Raw genomic sequence first — 17468 nt, forward strand, 5'->3', positions numbered from 1 at the left:
GTGTCAATTGTGATAATATGTACTTTACTGATGGGTCCTCTATGAATGAGTCCACAGGATTTGGAGTGTTCAACAAATTTTTTAGCACCTCACACAGTCTTCAGTATCCTTGCTCAGTGTATATTGCTGAATTGGCAGCAATACACTGGGCGCTGGACAGCGTCGCCTCACGACCTGTTGAACACTATCACATTGTAACGGATAGTCTTAGCTCTGTCGAAGCTATCCGTTCAGTGAGGCCGGAAAAGCACTCGCCGTACTTCCTTGAGAGAATACGAGAAATTTTGAGTGCTTTATCCAGACGCTGTTATGTCATTACCTTTGTCTGGGTCCCTTCACATTGCTCAATTCCGGGTAATGAGAGGGCTGACTCATTAGCAAAGGTAGGTGCAATTGAAGGCGAAATTTATCAGCGTCAAATCGCCTTCAATGAATTTTATTCTTTAGTTCGTAAAAATACCATCGTTAACTGGCAACGCAAATGGAACGAAGATGAATTGGGCCGGTGGCTCCACTCAATTATCCCTAAGGTTAGCCTCAATCCGTGGTTCAAAAGTCTGGAATTGAGTCGGGACTTTATTCGCACCTTCTCCCGACTCATGTCCAATCACTGTTCGTTAGACGCGCTGCTTTTTCGTTTTAATCTTGCCGACAGCAATCTCTGCGGTTGTGGCCATGGTTACCACGATATCGAACACGTTGTTTGGTCGTGCGAGTTGTATCTTGTCGCCAGATCGAATTTAGAAAACTCCCTTCGGGCTGGAGGAAAGCAGTCCAATGTGCCGGTGAGAGATGTGTTGGCTCGGTTAGACCTCGATTACATGTCCCAAATATATGTTTTCCTTAAAGCTATCGATCTTCGAGTGTGATTGTTCATACATCCTTTTTCCCCTCCTTTTCGTCCTTCGCGAGCTATCGGTTCCCTTCCTACTAACATTAGAATAAGTTAAATTGTAAATACATATTAGATGTAAGGATAGTTTTAAGAATTGAGTGTGAAGTGTCAGTGTGAATGAGAATGTGAATGTGAATGTGAGTGCGAGTGTAAACACACATCTCCTTACATCCCATCCTTTTCCTAATGAAAATGTGTCATCCTTCTAAACTCGAGTCGACCGCGAGTAATCGGTTTCCTATTTCATTAACCATAGAATTAAGGAAACAACATGTTGATATATGCTAGTTGAAATATAGTTAAGAGTTTGGCTCCATTAAACTTATGTAACTGAGCCTGTAAAAATAAACGGATTAATAAAAAAAAAAAATCATTCAAGAGAGAAGAAGAAAAAAATTGTGCACTGTCACATAGAAAATCCATTGATAAGCTTGGTGAGCTTGCTAATGTGTTGAATTTATTTAGAAATATCGTGCGACCGTGTGTAATTGTCGACTGTGTAGGAATGCCAAAAAGCTTGGTGCTATACGCAGTACGCTGCGAAGAATTCATCTCCGGGAATGTTTTAACTCCTACCGAGCCATCAAACAGCCAAACCAATGACTTAAATAGATAACTGTGGCTCGTGTCTTGAAGCTGTATAGTAATGTATCGAAATCCGGACGCTTAAGCGCTTACGAATATAACTTCAACTACTAAAAAATATTGATATATAATAGCACTAAAATTAGCGTTCCTATGGAATTAGAAGGCCTTCATCTATGTTATGAATCACAGAACTCCACAAAATCATGTTATATTTATTCAAAATTTGAAATTTCTTTTATCGTGTCGTGATTTTACATCCGGACACTTTGGCTTTTAAATCCGGACACCTGTTTTTTTTTGCAATTCTTTGAAAGAAATTATTTATTAATTATTGTAGAACTTATTAACGGGTGCGTCATAAGTAGCGGGACTAAATGGAAACGAGTTTGGTACAAAAGTTTTTTATTAATCCAATTATTTATTGTATTTTCGATATTATCGATGAAAAATGTAAATCCAAGATGGCGGCCGCTACAAAATAGCGGATTACATATTTTCTCTAACCCCTAATCTAATATTGATATGGGTGTTGAATGAAAGGTATTGACTTGTAGACAGTTATTCATGAAAAATGGAAATTCAAAATGGCCGCCACTACAAGATGGCGTCAATTTTTTTTTTCAAAACCTCATCAATATGGGTATCAAATGAAAGCGCTTGACTAGTAGAATACAGGTTTTGATGAAAAATATAAATCCAAGATGGTGGCCACTACAAAATGGCGGATTACACATTTTCTCAAAACCTCTCAATATGGGTATCAAACGAAAGAGATTGACTGTAGAACACGGTTATTCATGAAAAATGCAAATCCAAAATTTTGAAGAAATTGATAAATGGTTTTATTGTAGAGAAATATACTAATGATACAGATAATGTACTAAACACTTAAAAATAGAATGATGAAAAAACACTTTTTTAGTTCAACGGTTTCATTATTATTAAACCTAATAACAACACAGATGATGTACTAAAAGCTAGAAAATAATTAGGCAAGTAGTAGTTAGTAATTATCACACCCCTTTCTTCATCAATCTAGGACATTGATGAGACTAAAATAAAATCCTGGGTCATGTAACGAAACAACTAACGGTAGGTAATGGAAATCTGACGTGGCCCATTTTGGATTTGCATTTTTCGTAAACAACTGTGTTTTACTAGTCAACCCCGTTCGCTTGATACCCATATTGGTGGAGTTCTAAGAAAATATGTATTCCACCATTTTGTAGCGACTGCCATCTTGGATTCACATTTTTCCGTCCATGATTGTATTCTACCTATCAAGCCGTTTCATTTGATACTCATATTGATGGGATTTTGAGAAAATATGTGATCCAGCATTTTGTAGCGGCCGCCATCTTGGATTTACATTTTCCATCAATAATTGTATTCCACTAATCAATCCCTTTCATTAGGGGGTCTTCGTAGCCACTTGGTTACGCGTTCGCTTACCAAGCGATCGATCGTGAGTTCAAACCCAGGGCCCTCAATTGTGACCATGTTTGTGTTGTTATAGAATAACTACGTCCACGCAACCATCTTTAGCGATGGAAATCGATCCAGGGTGGAACAAAGCTCGATTCATCCATACAACTGCTCTGCTCTGCAAGAAACATCGGGCTGCTGTTCTATAAATAACTCAACAATGATCAATATCAACTGTCTCCGCTGTCCGGTCTGCTGAACAATGGAAGAACAGAAAGAATACCCTTACGCCTAAATGGCTACTACTGTGTAATTTACCATAATGTAATGGAACATAAAACTTAAGGCCTAAATGGCTACTACTAACTACGTGTAATTTACAATTTATAGAAACATAAACATATGCACATGTACACGTAAAACCCGGCTCTGTTACAGCTAAAATGCTAATGAGCCTGACAAATAAATAAATGGGATTAAAAGAAGCCCTTTCATTTGATACTCATAGTGAAAAAAAATGTATATGTATACAGGGTAACTTCGATATAACGTACATTTTACTTTCAAAATAGTACGTTGTATCGAATTGTACGTTATATCGAAGCATAATAAAGAACTCTGAAATGTAGCTTATACTACTTTATTGTGTTGCTGTTTGAGTAAGGTTGATGAATAAAATCAATAAGAAAACGAAACCAACTTTTCTCATGATGTTTCCCTTCGTTCTGTTGATTGAAGTTTGATTCATTTAGAAACCGGAATCACAAAACAGTTGGTTTCCCGGATCGAAAATCTTTGCTCCACACTCCATACTCCATACAAAGGCATCTAACATACCCTTATGCAAGTCCTTCAATGAGAAATTTAATCATCAACTTTTGACCGTCCGGATTTAAAATCATTTTCTGAATGTGCTTTTTATTCCGGACGTAGGTTTGTGAAATTAACATTGATTTTTGATTTTTAACATTTTTTGTTATAAGCTAGGTATCATGTTTGACACTAAACTAAATTGACACAATAGTAACTATCAATTACATCAATTCAACATGAAAAAAATGTCATGGTTTTGGCATAATATTGAATGTAATGAAAAAGCGTCCGGATTCAGAAGCATCACTGTACGATCAGCTGATGATCAAACTCCACAGGTGTTTGCGCATAGACGATGAAACCTACGTAAAGGCCGAATTCGGCTAGATCCAGTGAAAAAAAACAACATGTAAACGACTAGAGCAAATGTTTCTGCTAAATCACAAAACTCATGATGCATACACACCCATTCTCGTTCGAGCAATTTGTATCGTCAAGGAAAGCTCTTCCAATTTCTATCCTCAAATTAACCCTTCATAATATGATCAAAGCCTTTTTCAAGCATCAGAAGAAATGAAAAAATGGGCTCAGGTAATGTCGAAGTTTTTCTATGAAACGTAATGCCATTGAATTATAAAAAACTTCAAAAACTTTTTTTTCACCCACCCCATGCAGTGTTAGTTTCGTAATTGGAGCTAATAAAAAAATAATTCATTATCCAAACAATTCTCTCATTATCATCTTTGAATCGTTTATCCATGTGTCCAGTTCTGAGAACAAAATCGTCTGAAGACGAAAAAACAATTTTTTGTTCTCTTTACCTTCTACGCCTCATACTGCCGAGAGTCACTCACAAACTAAAACATTCCGCACTCACTCTCAAACGCAAGCGTGAGTTTGCAGCGGCACGGTCTGTGTTCATCGATGGTTGGATTTTGCTGTCAGCGGCACAAAACAAAGTTCGCTGCAAACGTGAGTGAACACACACGAGGATTGCGCGCGCGCTTCTGTTGCGCGCTGAGAGCACAAAGTAATTCATTCTACCGCTGATGCTCATCGGTGACGGTCGCGTATATTATTTCCGTTGTTCTCTCCAAAAACTAACATCAGAAAACAAAATAATAATAATACTCAAAATAATCGATGTTTCGTGTGTTACGAATGGTAATCAGCCGAATTTCAAGGACGATCATCGGCATATTTCGGGATGAAATCAGCACTGTTGCTGCTGGAAATAAAAAAATATAAATAAATAAATGAAACAACCAGCTTTAGTGCCTTAATTAGTGCCAGTGACGAGGGTCTTTTAGCGTGCGGTGATTATCCTAATTATACCGTGGCTGTCTGCATTAGCAAAGTGAGGAAGCAGCTAAACACCTGACTCATGGATGTGGTGTTTCTTTTAAAATGTAGATCCACAGGCTCATGCGTGCGTGCGGTTGGAAGGAGCACTGTGTTAAGAGCTTGTTCCTCTGACGACATTCGACAAGGAGTAAAGAATTATTAATGTTGGACTGACCAATGAAAAAATGTTCACGACATTCACAGTGGAACCGTTGATGCCGAAGATTACGCAGTGATTTATCAGAGTGGTAATACAACGGCAGGGATTGTTCCTTTGGCGTGATTTTTGACAGTTTTCGACACATAGTGGAGGTGGACGTGCCCAAGTGGTACCCATTGGGACCAGATAAACCAACAGAGTGTGAAGATCGTGCGTGTCCAAACCCGATAGTGGTCGATTAGCTTGATACAAAGTGGCCAATTATGCAAATGATGATGCACATGTGATTCTGGCGTTTTGGCGCGCCTCCGTTGTCGTCCCGTGAGTGAGTGTGTGGAAGTGCTCCCCTGCAACTTTCACAACATTTTCTCGTTTCGATTGTTATTTTGTTTTGTTTCGGACGTTTTCTGGTCAAGTTTAGCCATGCAGCAGCGTGGTCGTGGTCGTTAGTATAAATAATTAATTAAGTAGGAGTGGAAATCGGACCGCTGGCCGCGAAGGGGAGAGGCGGTTCCTAACAACCGAACAACACAAGATGTTGGAAAGTGTTTTTTCGTGGCCGCGTGTGGTAGTTAAATTCACCTAATAGCTTGTCTAACTTTTGCTTTCGATATGTGCCTTTCGGGGGGTACTGAACCAGCAAACTATTAACGCAAATGGATACAGCTAAACTCGAATGCCCTGCGGCAAGCGATGAAATGTGACCAGAAGTGTGATTTCGTAATGCTTAATTGGTGAATCGGAAACAACGGGGTTTGGAAGGTTATCAGCTCGGTCATATTCGAGCACTCAACGCGAGAGGATTAAGAACTCGAAGCCGTCTGACCTACAGAAGGTTGTATTTGGGGCAGAAATAAGCTCCAGGCGGGTACCTTACGTCGGACTGTGGATTATCGACAATAAATAGTGTGACACCTTGGTGAGGCGCCAAAGTCTGCCGATATTTCTTGGCGGTGGCGAAGAACGACGGTTGCAGTGTTAGGGCAAAGCAGCAACGGCACGAGAGAGGGAAACGACCAAAAGGGCAATTGCAGTGGCGTGGCAAAAGGCTATCCGGGGCTAATAACTAATCAACAGACATGTACTTGGTTCAGGTAAGAAACGGGGTGAACGTGTAATGTGGAATAGCCATGTAATGAATGTTACTTGTTATTGCTGCTAGCAGAGAACCTGTGTAAACGTTTGGTACACATTTTGCTCGGGAAGGTTTGGAAATTATGTTTCAGAGTGTTATCGATTGTAGAGTTTTGAAAATAGAGCATTACTTACTAAATCGATAACAAGAATTGAGTCATTTATTAATGTTCTTGTAATAGTTATTACAAGCAAAAGTACTGAACTTATTTTGTCGACAAGCTTTTCTGTGTAAAACAGAGTGTAACGCAATAGCATAGCTCTGCGATAAACCCTATGGTTGAGATGTATATTTTCAAAACATTACCATTTCAGCATCCTCTATAATAAATTTACAATTTTCCATGATTTCATTATCATCAAAGATTGAGGCAATGCTTTGTGGATTTAAAAAATATCGCTGCATATAGTCAAGGTGAAGTACGATTCGAAAGTTGTTCCAAAATATATGTTTACCGGTGTTATTCAACTGAATAGAATCCCACTCACCCTATTTTTCTAATGTGGGAATAGTCAGTTACAACTCAATCTTCCCAAAAGGAAAGATGTCTGCTCCTCCTTGTCCTGATTTTGTTCCATCTTCAGTGCTGAAGTCTACGCTATTTAGAAAGCCTTCACCTTCAACACTCTCCAGTCCGGAAAAACAGTGGTCATCTTCCGCTATTCTGCCAGCTATTTACAGTCCAGCTCATGTTCTGCTCTTACCAAACATCTTTGGCTCTTTTCTACAGAGATTTTCGCATTAAAGAACAAAGTCTTCTATTGCTGGGTTCCAGGTCAATCTGGTATTCTCGATAATAAGAAAGCCGACAGACCGGCGCGCGAAGGTTAGTACTGTGGAATAGAGGAAGTTGATGCCCCATTCCATGGAAACTGTCTGTAGGACCAAATTATTTAGCAGAAATCACTCTATCTTGCGTAGAATAAAATCGACTACATCTGATTGGCATGATGGTTCTATTAACAGAGTGTAAAGTATATGATATTGAATCTTCGGTCAATAATCTGAACAACACCTTGGAAACCAAACTTGCATTTACGAAAAGTTCTGGAGCAATCCGAAAGCGTCGAATGACTTTGAAGTTAAAATCATTCATAAATAAAAACGGAAACGGAAGCGATTTTCTCCTTTTTTACTGTCATGCACTGCTTGTCCATGCTTGTACAATGTTTTGTTTCAAGGATTCAAGAACCAAATCGAAATATTTTTGTAGATCGAAAGAAGTGGTTTGCAAATTTTAACAAGGAAGATAGGTGTAAGCGTCTCGCTTACGCATCAAATATTTTTCAGCACCTGATTCCAAAAATGTTGATTCCTCGATTACTCGATAATTGATTTTTATTTTATTTATCACCGTCTTCGTCCTAGACGTACAGACTGAATAATGGTTAGTAATCTATACAATATTCTTTATCTTAATTTTAAATGTGCTTTTGGACAAAATCTAATGAACTATTTCACAGATAAACTCGGATTATCAGCTGAAAATGTGCCTTAATCTGTTAACACGTTCGTCGCCGTTGTAGTACGGATGGTTTACACTGCAGTTTTTTGCAAAACCCATATAATATAAATATAAATAAAAATATAAATATACAGCCATGCCATGCCAAAACGATATATTGGTTCTCAGATTTTCATGAAAAGTGGTAATTTTGTTCTTTACCGCAAAACATTAGACTCGTTTATTTTATTTTTCCATTGAAGTGCTCATTTTCATCTAAGGGTCGTCCGAAAAATCGACTTTTTCCTCTGTTTTCCAAAAATGATTTTTTTTCAAAAATTCCTTATTTTTTAACTACTAGATCCGATCCAAACGATCGACATATCATATTAAAGCGAATTTAAAAAAATATTATACTTGAAAAAAAATTGATTTTGATTTTGTAATTATTGATCGTATTTGTTTTTTATAGTTCACGTGGTCTCGGGACCAAGGGTACTATATTTTATATTTTTTCTTGACAGCTTAGGATTTTTTACATAACATAACTCGGAAACATAAAATAACGATATGTTATGTGGAAAAACCTCAGCTTTTATGAAAAAACATTAAAAAATATAGCGCCCATGGTCCAGACACCATGTAAACTATGAAAAACAAATGTAATCAATAATTACAAAATCAAAAATCTAATTTTTTTTCAAGTACACCCAGGTTTTTCTTACGCGGTTTTTTTACGCGGATTTTCCAATGGTCGCGGTTTTTTACGCGGATTTTCGAATTAACGCGGTTTTTTTGCGTGGATTTTCCAATTAACGCGGTTTTTTTGCGTGGATTTTCCAATTAACGCGTTTTTTTTTACGAGGTACGTATCCCCCGCGTAAAAAAAACTGAGTGTATAATATTTTTCCGAAAAAAAATAGCTATTTTTTTTTAATTTGATATGTCGATCATCTGAATCTCAGTTAGTAGTTAATTAGTAGTTAAGAAGTTAAAAATTTTTGAAAAAAATCATTTTTGGAAAACTGAGGAAAACCCCTTTTTTGAACCATCCTTAGATGGAATTGGGCACGCTAATGGATAAATAGAATAATACGGGTCTAATGTTTTGCGGTGAAGGACAAAATTACCACTTTCCACGAAAATCTGAGGATGTAGTGGTTCTCAGATTTTCGGTTTGGCATGGAATGGCTGTATATAAATATATCATGTAAAAGTTGTCTACAAATTAAGTATGATCTTCAGTTATCCGCAAGTTAAGCCCCAAAAGAAACTCGGAAATGTCGCGTAGGGCGACGAACGTGTTAATAGTTGATTGAGCTCTGAAATAAACTAGCGCAAAGTCAAATAAAGTGTTTCACAGCAAAATTCGATTTAACAGCTTCAAATACGCCTTGATCTTTTATAAGGCCGTGGAAGTTAGTCACGAGATCAATATATACCAATATATACCACAATTTTTACATGATTCAATCAATTTCCAATTGAGGAGCCCAAAAACGTTGGAGGCAATATGTTTGCCACTACCTCGTAGGATTGTTTACAAGAAATAATGAAGTTTAGTTAATTTTTGCATTAAGTAAATAGAATCATGGTGTTATGCAAAGTGGTACGTTACACTTGGAAGATCTTTTTTTTTTTACTACCTAGACCAATTATCCCCACTACTTCTATTACCCCCACTACCCCTATGTTTTGGCAAAGCTAGTTTATTTAACCTAGACTAAACTTAACCTTGGACTTAACGCTACCCATCAAATCCTGTGCAACACTTGCGCCATCTTTCTTACACACGTTCATCCACTTTTTCTTGAAATCTTGTTCGTTTTTGAAGACCTTCGGATCATGCCCGTCTTCTTCTTCTTGAATGGCGTTAACGTTCCCTGTGGAACTTTTGCCGTCTCAACGTATTCATTAACTAGCGTCGTTCATTAATACTTGGTTGAGATTTCTACGCCGAATAACACGCCTTGAATGTACTCTAAAGTGGCAAGCTCTAGAATACGCGTGACCACAGTGCAAGCCGGAAGAATTTTCTTTGACGAAAAATCCCCCAACCAGAACGGGAATCGAACCCGAACACCCGGCATGATAGTGTGGGACGCTAACCACTCGGCCATGGGTGCACATAAATCATGCCCGTCATAATGGCCAAGAATCTGGCGAATTTGACGGATTTGCATCCTTCGGCACAAAAACAACATCGTTGGATTCGTACCAGTCCGTCGTCGGTTTCCTGTAAAGACACGATGCCAGATCCTGCAAAAACAGAGAGTGGGACCGAAGGGAGGGCATTCTTCTCTATATATTTGGCCGTTGATGGTGCTGGTCGTCGGATTGCGCTTGAAGTAATCCCTCAACTTCCAACTTCCTTGGCAAGGAATCCTTGCTTTCACTGGTTCGGTTGTCTTCGCTTCTCGTCCGCTGTCAGTTCGCAGCTTGGTCGTCTGGGGCACCTTGAACCATTTTACAACACGGGACACGGTCTAGCGGTCGATTCCCAACTGTTTCGCGATCGACCTGTGTTACTGACCTGGATTTTCTCGACCGTGCTCGTAATTTTTGTCGAAGCAAGTCTTGCATGGAAGTCATCACGATAACCACTTGATGGATTGCGACGAAATTTTGCAAATGTAAACATTACACTCTAGACTAGTTTTACCCAAAATTTAATCAATTTTTACCTATGCAATAAATAGAAAGTAATGCATTTTTTTGGAGTAGAATCTTTATATTAGGAAGGAATTTTAGTGCTATGCAGAACATTTGTACAAATATAATTCAATAGAAAATCAGTTGAAAATTTTCATTTGAAACTTTTTTTCAATATACAACCACTTGACAAAGGTTCCTAATCAATTGCGAGTGACTTACAGAACAGGATGAACGGAAGAGAAGCAGCAAGCTGCTGGCGACAGTGATCCCTTCCCAGTGATTATGGACTATTGTGAAATAGTGTGAAGATAGAACGAAAAATCATTCTGGTAATGGTTATTTTTTGCTATCCACAATTGGCTGGCCAACCGGTATCAACACCAGTCAGACGACATCTTTGGATGGAATTTTTTTCGACCCAGTCGATAATCAAGATCGAAGCGCTAACGAAATGGGTGATTAGCACCCATGACACTGATCGCGGGCCCTAAAAAAGCATATTAGCATGAAAACGACAAAAACCCAAAAAGATATTTTGGATTTATCAACGCTAAATAGTCCATATTTTAATCCATTAATAGATTATTCACGTCCGTTTCCATAATGGTAGAAGATTCGACAAACTTCTCACCGCAGGGAAGCAAACGAACCCTACTGAATTTGGTCAAATGACGCCGGCTATGATTTATGGGCTACTCAAATTATGGACCCTATTGTATGCATGCACTGCAATGAGTTGCACACCCCACATAAAATAAAGTGAGATTTAGCGTGCAGACTGAGTATGTGTAAAGGTCGATTCCCATTGAAGGAAGTGAAGCGGGTAAAACAACAGCATCACACAAACGAATGACCAATGACATTTCTAACTAATTGTCACTGTTGAAATACATTTTTTTTTTAGTTTTGCCAGACGTCGCCGATGATGTTTCATTCCGGTTGACGGTTGACGTCAAGTGAGAATGGAACTTAAACCAGACTAAGAACGACGCAGCAAACGATCGAGCGAAATCTACCCAGCTTGATTAAAATCCTGTTTTGCTTCTATTGTTTGGATGATTTTATTTCGTTTATTTCCATCCCACTTTTTTTGTTCAATAGTATGATAAACAACTTCACTCTTGTAAAAGAGGGTTGATTTACTCGTCGGGGGTTTCGCTTCACGCGTGATCAGCAAACGTATGACGTCAATGACAACTCTACACGAAGTACATAAATATTCTGAAGGGAGTACTCTTGATAGTTATAGAATATTTCAAGAAAAACGCGCCGAAAATCACATTCGGAGTAGAAATTCCATTTAACTACTAACGTCTCCGCGTGAGGAATCACGTCCAGCGAAATTTTCTACTGATTTTGATTTCCTGTCACGCTCTCAGCAAAGCGTCGCCTTAATCAAGACCACTCGACGATTGAAAAAAAAACCACAAAAAAAAAGATACAACACAAGAAGAAGCCGCCGCGTCATCCGCGCGGTTGTTGGTGCCTATTAAAATATTTAGGGTGAAAATTACCTAATGTTTCAATCCACTTCCCGCTACACACCTAATGGGAAACACGGGTGGCACTGACTGCTGCACACACTGCCGTGTCTCTTAGCACGTGTGCGTTGATGACGAGTTGCCCCCCCTCTCGGAAGGATGGGGGTTTGGAACTCGATGCTGCTCCATTTGCGACAGGTTGTTTGTGACTAATTATCTATCTGCGCGGAATGGGTCGGTTTAGGTTGCGTGTTGACGACATGGCTTGTTTGCGCGATACGGCTATTAAAACACGAAACAGGAAGCAAATTGTCATCCAGTTTTGCGCGCCCAGATTGCATCACTGAACTTGTTGTGTCAGTGCAGTTGTGTGTTGATCGGAGTGAGATGATTCGTTTGAATTGTTTTTTGAACAAAATTTCGTGTTTTGGAGATTTATAATTATCAGTTATGAAGGTTCTTGTACATACGGAATTTTGACTCATGTACCCTACAATGAATGCTTCAAATACCATGTTAAAAAAATACGGAGCCGGAGACATAACCGGAGAGGTTTAAGACTACATGGTTCATTATGTTGTTTCTTATTCATATTTCAGTACATATATAATGTAAGCAATTTATATATTTGCACTGAGCGGTGCAAACCATTCTCGAAGCAGCGAAGCTATTAAATTTTCAAATTAACAAATTAACTCTTAATTTGTGCTGTTGATTGCTCGCTGTCTAGAGACTGGATTTATGGAATATCCACGTAACTATTTCAGTATCTCTGAGCAAAATCATATCTCCGATGCTTCCAAAACATCATTCTCAAAGGAATAATCCACAAATTATATTATGCAGCAGGCATGCAGGCACGTAGATTCAGTCTGTTTTGGCTCACTCGTTATTTTGTTTCATGCGATCCTTCCAAAGGAATATTCATTTATTGAATGTTGTTTTACACTCTTTGTTTTGTTATGTTCACTCTCAGTCCCGAATGAAGATGGTCGGAGAATGGAAAATGAACCCTCGTGCAATCTCACGATTGCTTGCTGCATTCTTTTCGCCATGATTATTCCAAGCAGATAAAAGAGTGATTTATAATTAGGTGTGGAGAAATAAGCGAATGAATTTTTCCATACTTGCTACCTTCCACATACCTTCCACAGAACGGCAACAGAAAATCTGAAATCAATTATGTTGTGATGGCGATGGCTATAACAACCGCAGTGGTACGAGTTTTCACCTTCAGTTTTCAATCGAAGAATACAACTATCACTGATAAAAAAAATCTTTTTCCCATCTTGCTGCTACCGCTGCCGCTGCTTGTGTCGGTTGTGTCTGAGGTTGTGTCAGTTGAAGTTGCTGCTATGCTAAGGCTGACCAAACGTACCGTTTCTAACGGGACATTACAGGTTTTTCGACCCTTTTTGATCGTCTTGTCTTTTTATCAACTTGTACCGTATATTGAGTATGAACAAATATTTATTTCTTTGTCATTATTTTCAATAAAACAGTGCTACTAAAATTCTACGTTCCTTCGTGTCGTGTCGTTCTAAAGGGTGTGTCACATCAAATTGCTTCACGGAAAAAACGCTGTAGAAATTCGCCCACTTGACCGATCCTTTTGAAAATTTTAGACAGTAAAATAAAAACTATTAAACAACTTTTGGCATTTCCTTTTTATTCATAGTTCGAGCCCAAGCCCGTATGCTCGCACCTTCCTCTTTACCCCGTTCATAAGGTAAACTACAACGTCAGGTTGTAGTTTTTTTTTGAACAGAAATCCATTTTCTCTTGAAGTCCGCCTCCGATTTGACAACTTTTGGGTTCTTCCGGAGGGCCTGCTTCATAATAGCCCAATATTTCTCTATTGGGCGTAGCTCCGGCGCGTTGGGCGGGTTCATTTCCTTTGGCACGAAGGTGACCCCGTTGGCTTCGTACCACTCCAACACGTCCTTTGAATAGTGGCACGAAGCGAGATCCGGCCAGAAGATGGTCGGGCCCTCGTGCTGCTTCAATAGTGGTAGTAAGCGCTTCTGTAGGCACTCCTTAAAGTAAACCTGCCCGTTTACCGTGCCGGTCATCACGAAGGGGGCGCTCCGCTTTCCGCAAGAGCAGATCGCTTGCCACACCATGTACTTTTTGGCAAACTTGGATAGTTTCTGCTTGCGAATCTCCTCCGGAACGCTGAATTTGTCCTCTGCGGAGAAGAACAACAGGCCCGGCAGCTGACGAAAGTCCGCTTTGACGTAGGTTTCGTCGTCCATTACCAGGCTTGCGGCTTCGTCAGCATTTCGGTGTACAGCTTCCGGGCTCGCGTCTTCCCCACCATGTTTTGCCTTTCGTTGCGGTTAGGAGCCTTCTGAACCTTGTATCTACGCAGGCCCTCCCGCTGCTTGGTCCGCTGGACGAATGAACTTGAAAAATTCAGCTTATTGGCGACATCCCGGACCGAACTTCTCGGATCACGTCTAAACTGCTTAACTACGCGCTTGTGATCTTTTTCACTGACGGAGCATCCATTTTCGCTGTTCTTCACCTTCCGGTCGATGGTTAGGTTCTCGAAGTATCGTTTTAGTACTCTGCTGGATTGGACGATTCCCAGCATCTTACCGATGTCCCGATTTGACAACTCCGGATTTTCGAAATGAGTGCGCAGGATTAATTCACGACACTCTTTTTCGTTCGACGACATTTTTCCAAATTTACGAAAATTTGACAGTGAAGTATGGCCAACGTGATCTATACACTCTTATCTGATTATAAGCGAAAGCTGAAGATATAATTCCTAAAAATTAAATTTCTACAGCGTTTTTTCCGTGATGCAATTTGATGTGACACACCCTTTATCTATGGGTTTTCATGGGCTTCGGCTCAAATTTGGAATTTTTTAGATGCCTTCAGAAACTTTCAGTAATACGGTGAACAAAGCCGGTGGATAGAGATGACTATATTGGGACGTCTAGTTTTGAGCCAAACACAAATAAACAATCATTTTAAGCTTTCAAGCCAGGGGAAAAATGTTGCATCGTGTAATTTTTTTCGAATTTGGATTTAAATTTTACTCATGGTATTCGCAGAAATTTTACGAGCATTTCCTCCTTCATGTGGAGCATGTTCCTTGTTGAGTGTTGATAATTTTGTTCGAGAAGAATGAGACTGACTGGATTCTCTTTTCTGTTTCTAGATGATTAGTCCCCATACTCTGTATTGTATCTAGTTTCTAGATTGACTTATTTTCACACATCCATTAACCGCAATTTACCGATAAATTTGCGTAATTTTACTAATCAATTGTTATTTATATTTTCATTTTGATATTACCCTTATATCTGGGGAATTTTACTCAATCTTGCGGTAATCCTTTATTATAATTTAAACATCAGTTGGAGTATATAATTATTATGATGAAGATATAGAGAGGGTCTCTCTTAAGTAGATGTCGAACTAACATTCCTTCCCTTTCCTTAGCAGTTGCAAGGACGTGGCCAGGACAATTCTTTACTGTTGGAGAAAGCTTGCCTTCATCTAAGAGATATTACCAATCATCAGCAACGGATGGAAGCTAGTTTTTAACTTAACAGTTCTGAATTCGTACCATCTACAATATTGTGCAACTTGCTCAATGCTAATGCTAATGCTAATGCTAATGCTAAATGGTATTCGCAGAAATTTTACACAGCTGTCATCGACATAAAATCGATTGTTTGGCAATCGATATTGAAACCTTCGCTGTGAAAGTTTACAAATATTTTCATATCTATAGTAAACGGTATGCTAAATTGCTTGAGCATGGTAACACATGATTTCTTTCTCTTGGGTCTTTTATCTAGAGGAGTATTTTTGATGGACCGCGCTTCTATTTTTTTTCAAAGGATAAATTGACTGCGTGATTAACTTGAAACTCCATGCCTCAAACTATGGTTGCTTCTTTTCAGAGATCAGCTGGTGGCCTTTCAAACATTTATTGCCTTGTTAAAAAAGACGATGCATTTGCTACTGATTTATTTTTGTTATCTCTGATGATTTCATTGATGTTCTTGAATGTCTAGTTGATTCAAACTCATTACAGGAGGCGAAATTTATGGAAATGGAAATTTTTTTACGTTACTGTGTTGGGCTCTATTGTAAAATGGAAGACTAGCCTAGGAGGAACACTACAATATTCCTAAATGAACTGAGAATGTGCTAGTTGCAAATCGTTGGGTGCAAATATTTTCAGAAATGGAAAACAAATTTCTAGAGTGCAAAAAATTGCCTACTGCATATTGCCTATTGCCTGCAAAAAGTCTACTAATTATATTTTGCGTCTGCTTGGTAGTACCAGACTAGTTGAAAGGCTGTTTGTACGATGAACATTATGTGTGCAACGAAAAAGTCGCGACTCAATGTTGGATCCCTGATAGCTAAGTTATCTGTGAAACAAAATTGTGATTTGGAATGTGACAATTTCTATGACAAAATTCCCAAAAATCCTGATCTGCTTCGCAAAGTATCTCCATTATCTGAATACGAACGATAAAATTCATTGTCGAGATCAAAAATATAGGTAAATCTATGAATGTTTGATTGTTTGGCCTTATTCCCTGTTTTATCACTCATTCATAAAATTCTTCAGAAAGTTATATTTTGTTTTTTTTTGCTCGCGTGTCCCGTTTTTATTCCTAAACTATTTGGTCAGCCTAGCTATACTATCTCTCCTCGTGCTGTGAACTGCTTCCCCGTTAGAATGGAGAATCACACAGGGGTGGGCCTTGTGGCAAAATGTTTTGCTTCTCTTCAGGCTTAAATTTAATCGAGCAAAACCGTTGTATTTGCCAACTGCATTATGAAAGAAAAGGAAAGCAGACAACAGCTCGCTAGCTTGTGCGTTTGTTGGCTTATTTGTCTTATTTTTCGTATCCCCTTGAATCGAATGATATGCACGGTGGCTAACTACGTTTGTTTTCGCAATGGTATTGATGTCGCTTGGCACTTAAATAATGCTTGCTATTTTACAAGTATTCAATTGTGTATATTTTTTTTATATTATCGTGATAGATGGACATGTTCCTAATCAATTGATACAAACATCTTTGCAATTTATGAAAAAATGGTCGAGTTATAGGTACTCGAAATATTTTATTATTTCTTACATGTTCAATGTTGAGATTTTCAGTTTACCCCCATATCTAAATGCTAGATGTAGTCTTACGTCAACAGCGCTTGTCTCATATCTAAAACAAAGCCGAAATCAAAATGATACGGTGAATTTTTTTTTTAATTTTGAAGAAAAATTGGTAAACTCGAAAAATTGATTTCCCGTATGCTTAGTAGTGTGACGTTTTTTACAATTGGAATTTGATTATCCAATTCGAATTTGCGTTGATGACATTGAGCTTAGTGTTCCATTATTGTGAAACGAAAATGATGATGAATGATCAGATGAAAACTTATGAATGAAAATCAACTTTGCAGGGTTGGATAGTAGGAAAACAGGAAATTAAAAATCTACATCATCCTTATTTCCATCAAGCTGGAAAGGAAACCGTAGTGTATAC

General features: G+C 38.6%; 1 protein-coding gene across 2 annotated transcripts in view; it reads left to right on the plus strand.

The window, feature by feature from the left end:
- Positions 1-17468, plus strand: part of LOC129764714 (supervillin) — a 776186-nt gene that overhangs the window by 104841 nt on the left and 653877 nt on the right. The window contains exon 1 of one of the 2 annotated variants that reach the window (XM_055764101.1): positions 4778-6319. The exons of the other annotated variant lie outside the window; for it this stretch is intronic. Within the exon in view, the coding sequence (XP_055620076.1) occupies positions 6305-6319 (15 nt within the window). The 5' untranslated portion in view covers positions 4778-6304. Of the gene's footprint in view, positions 1-4777; positions 6320-17468 lie in introns of those variants that run through there. 2 annotated transcript variants of the gene reach the window in all.

Source organism: Toxorhynchites rutilus, chromosome 2 (genome assembly GCF_029784135.1).
Source record: "Toxorhynchites rutilus septentrionalis strain SRP chromosome 2, ASM2978413v1, whole genome shotgun sequence".
In the NCBI taxonomy this organism is placed as follows: Eukaryota; Metazoa; Arthropoda; class Insecta; order Diptera; family Culicidae; genus Toxorhynchites; species Toxorhynchites rutilus.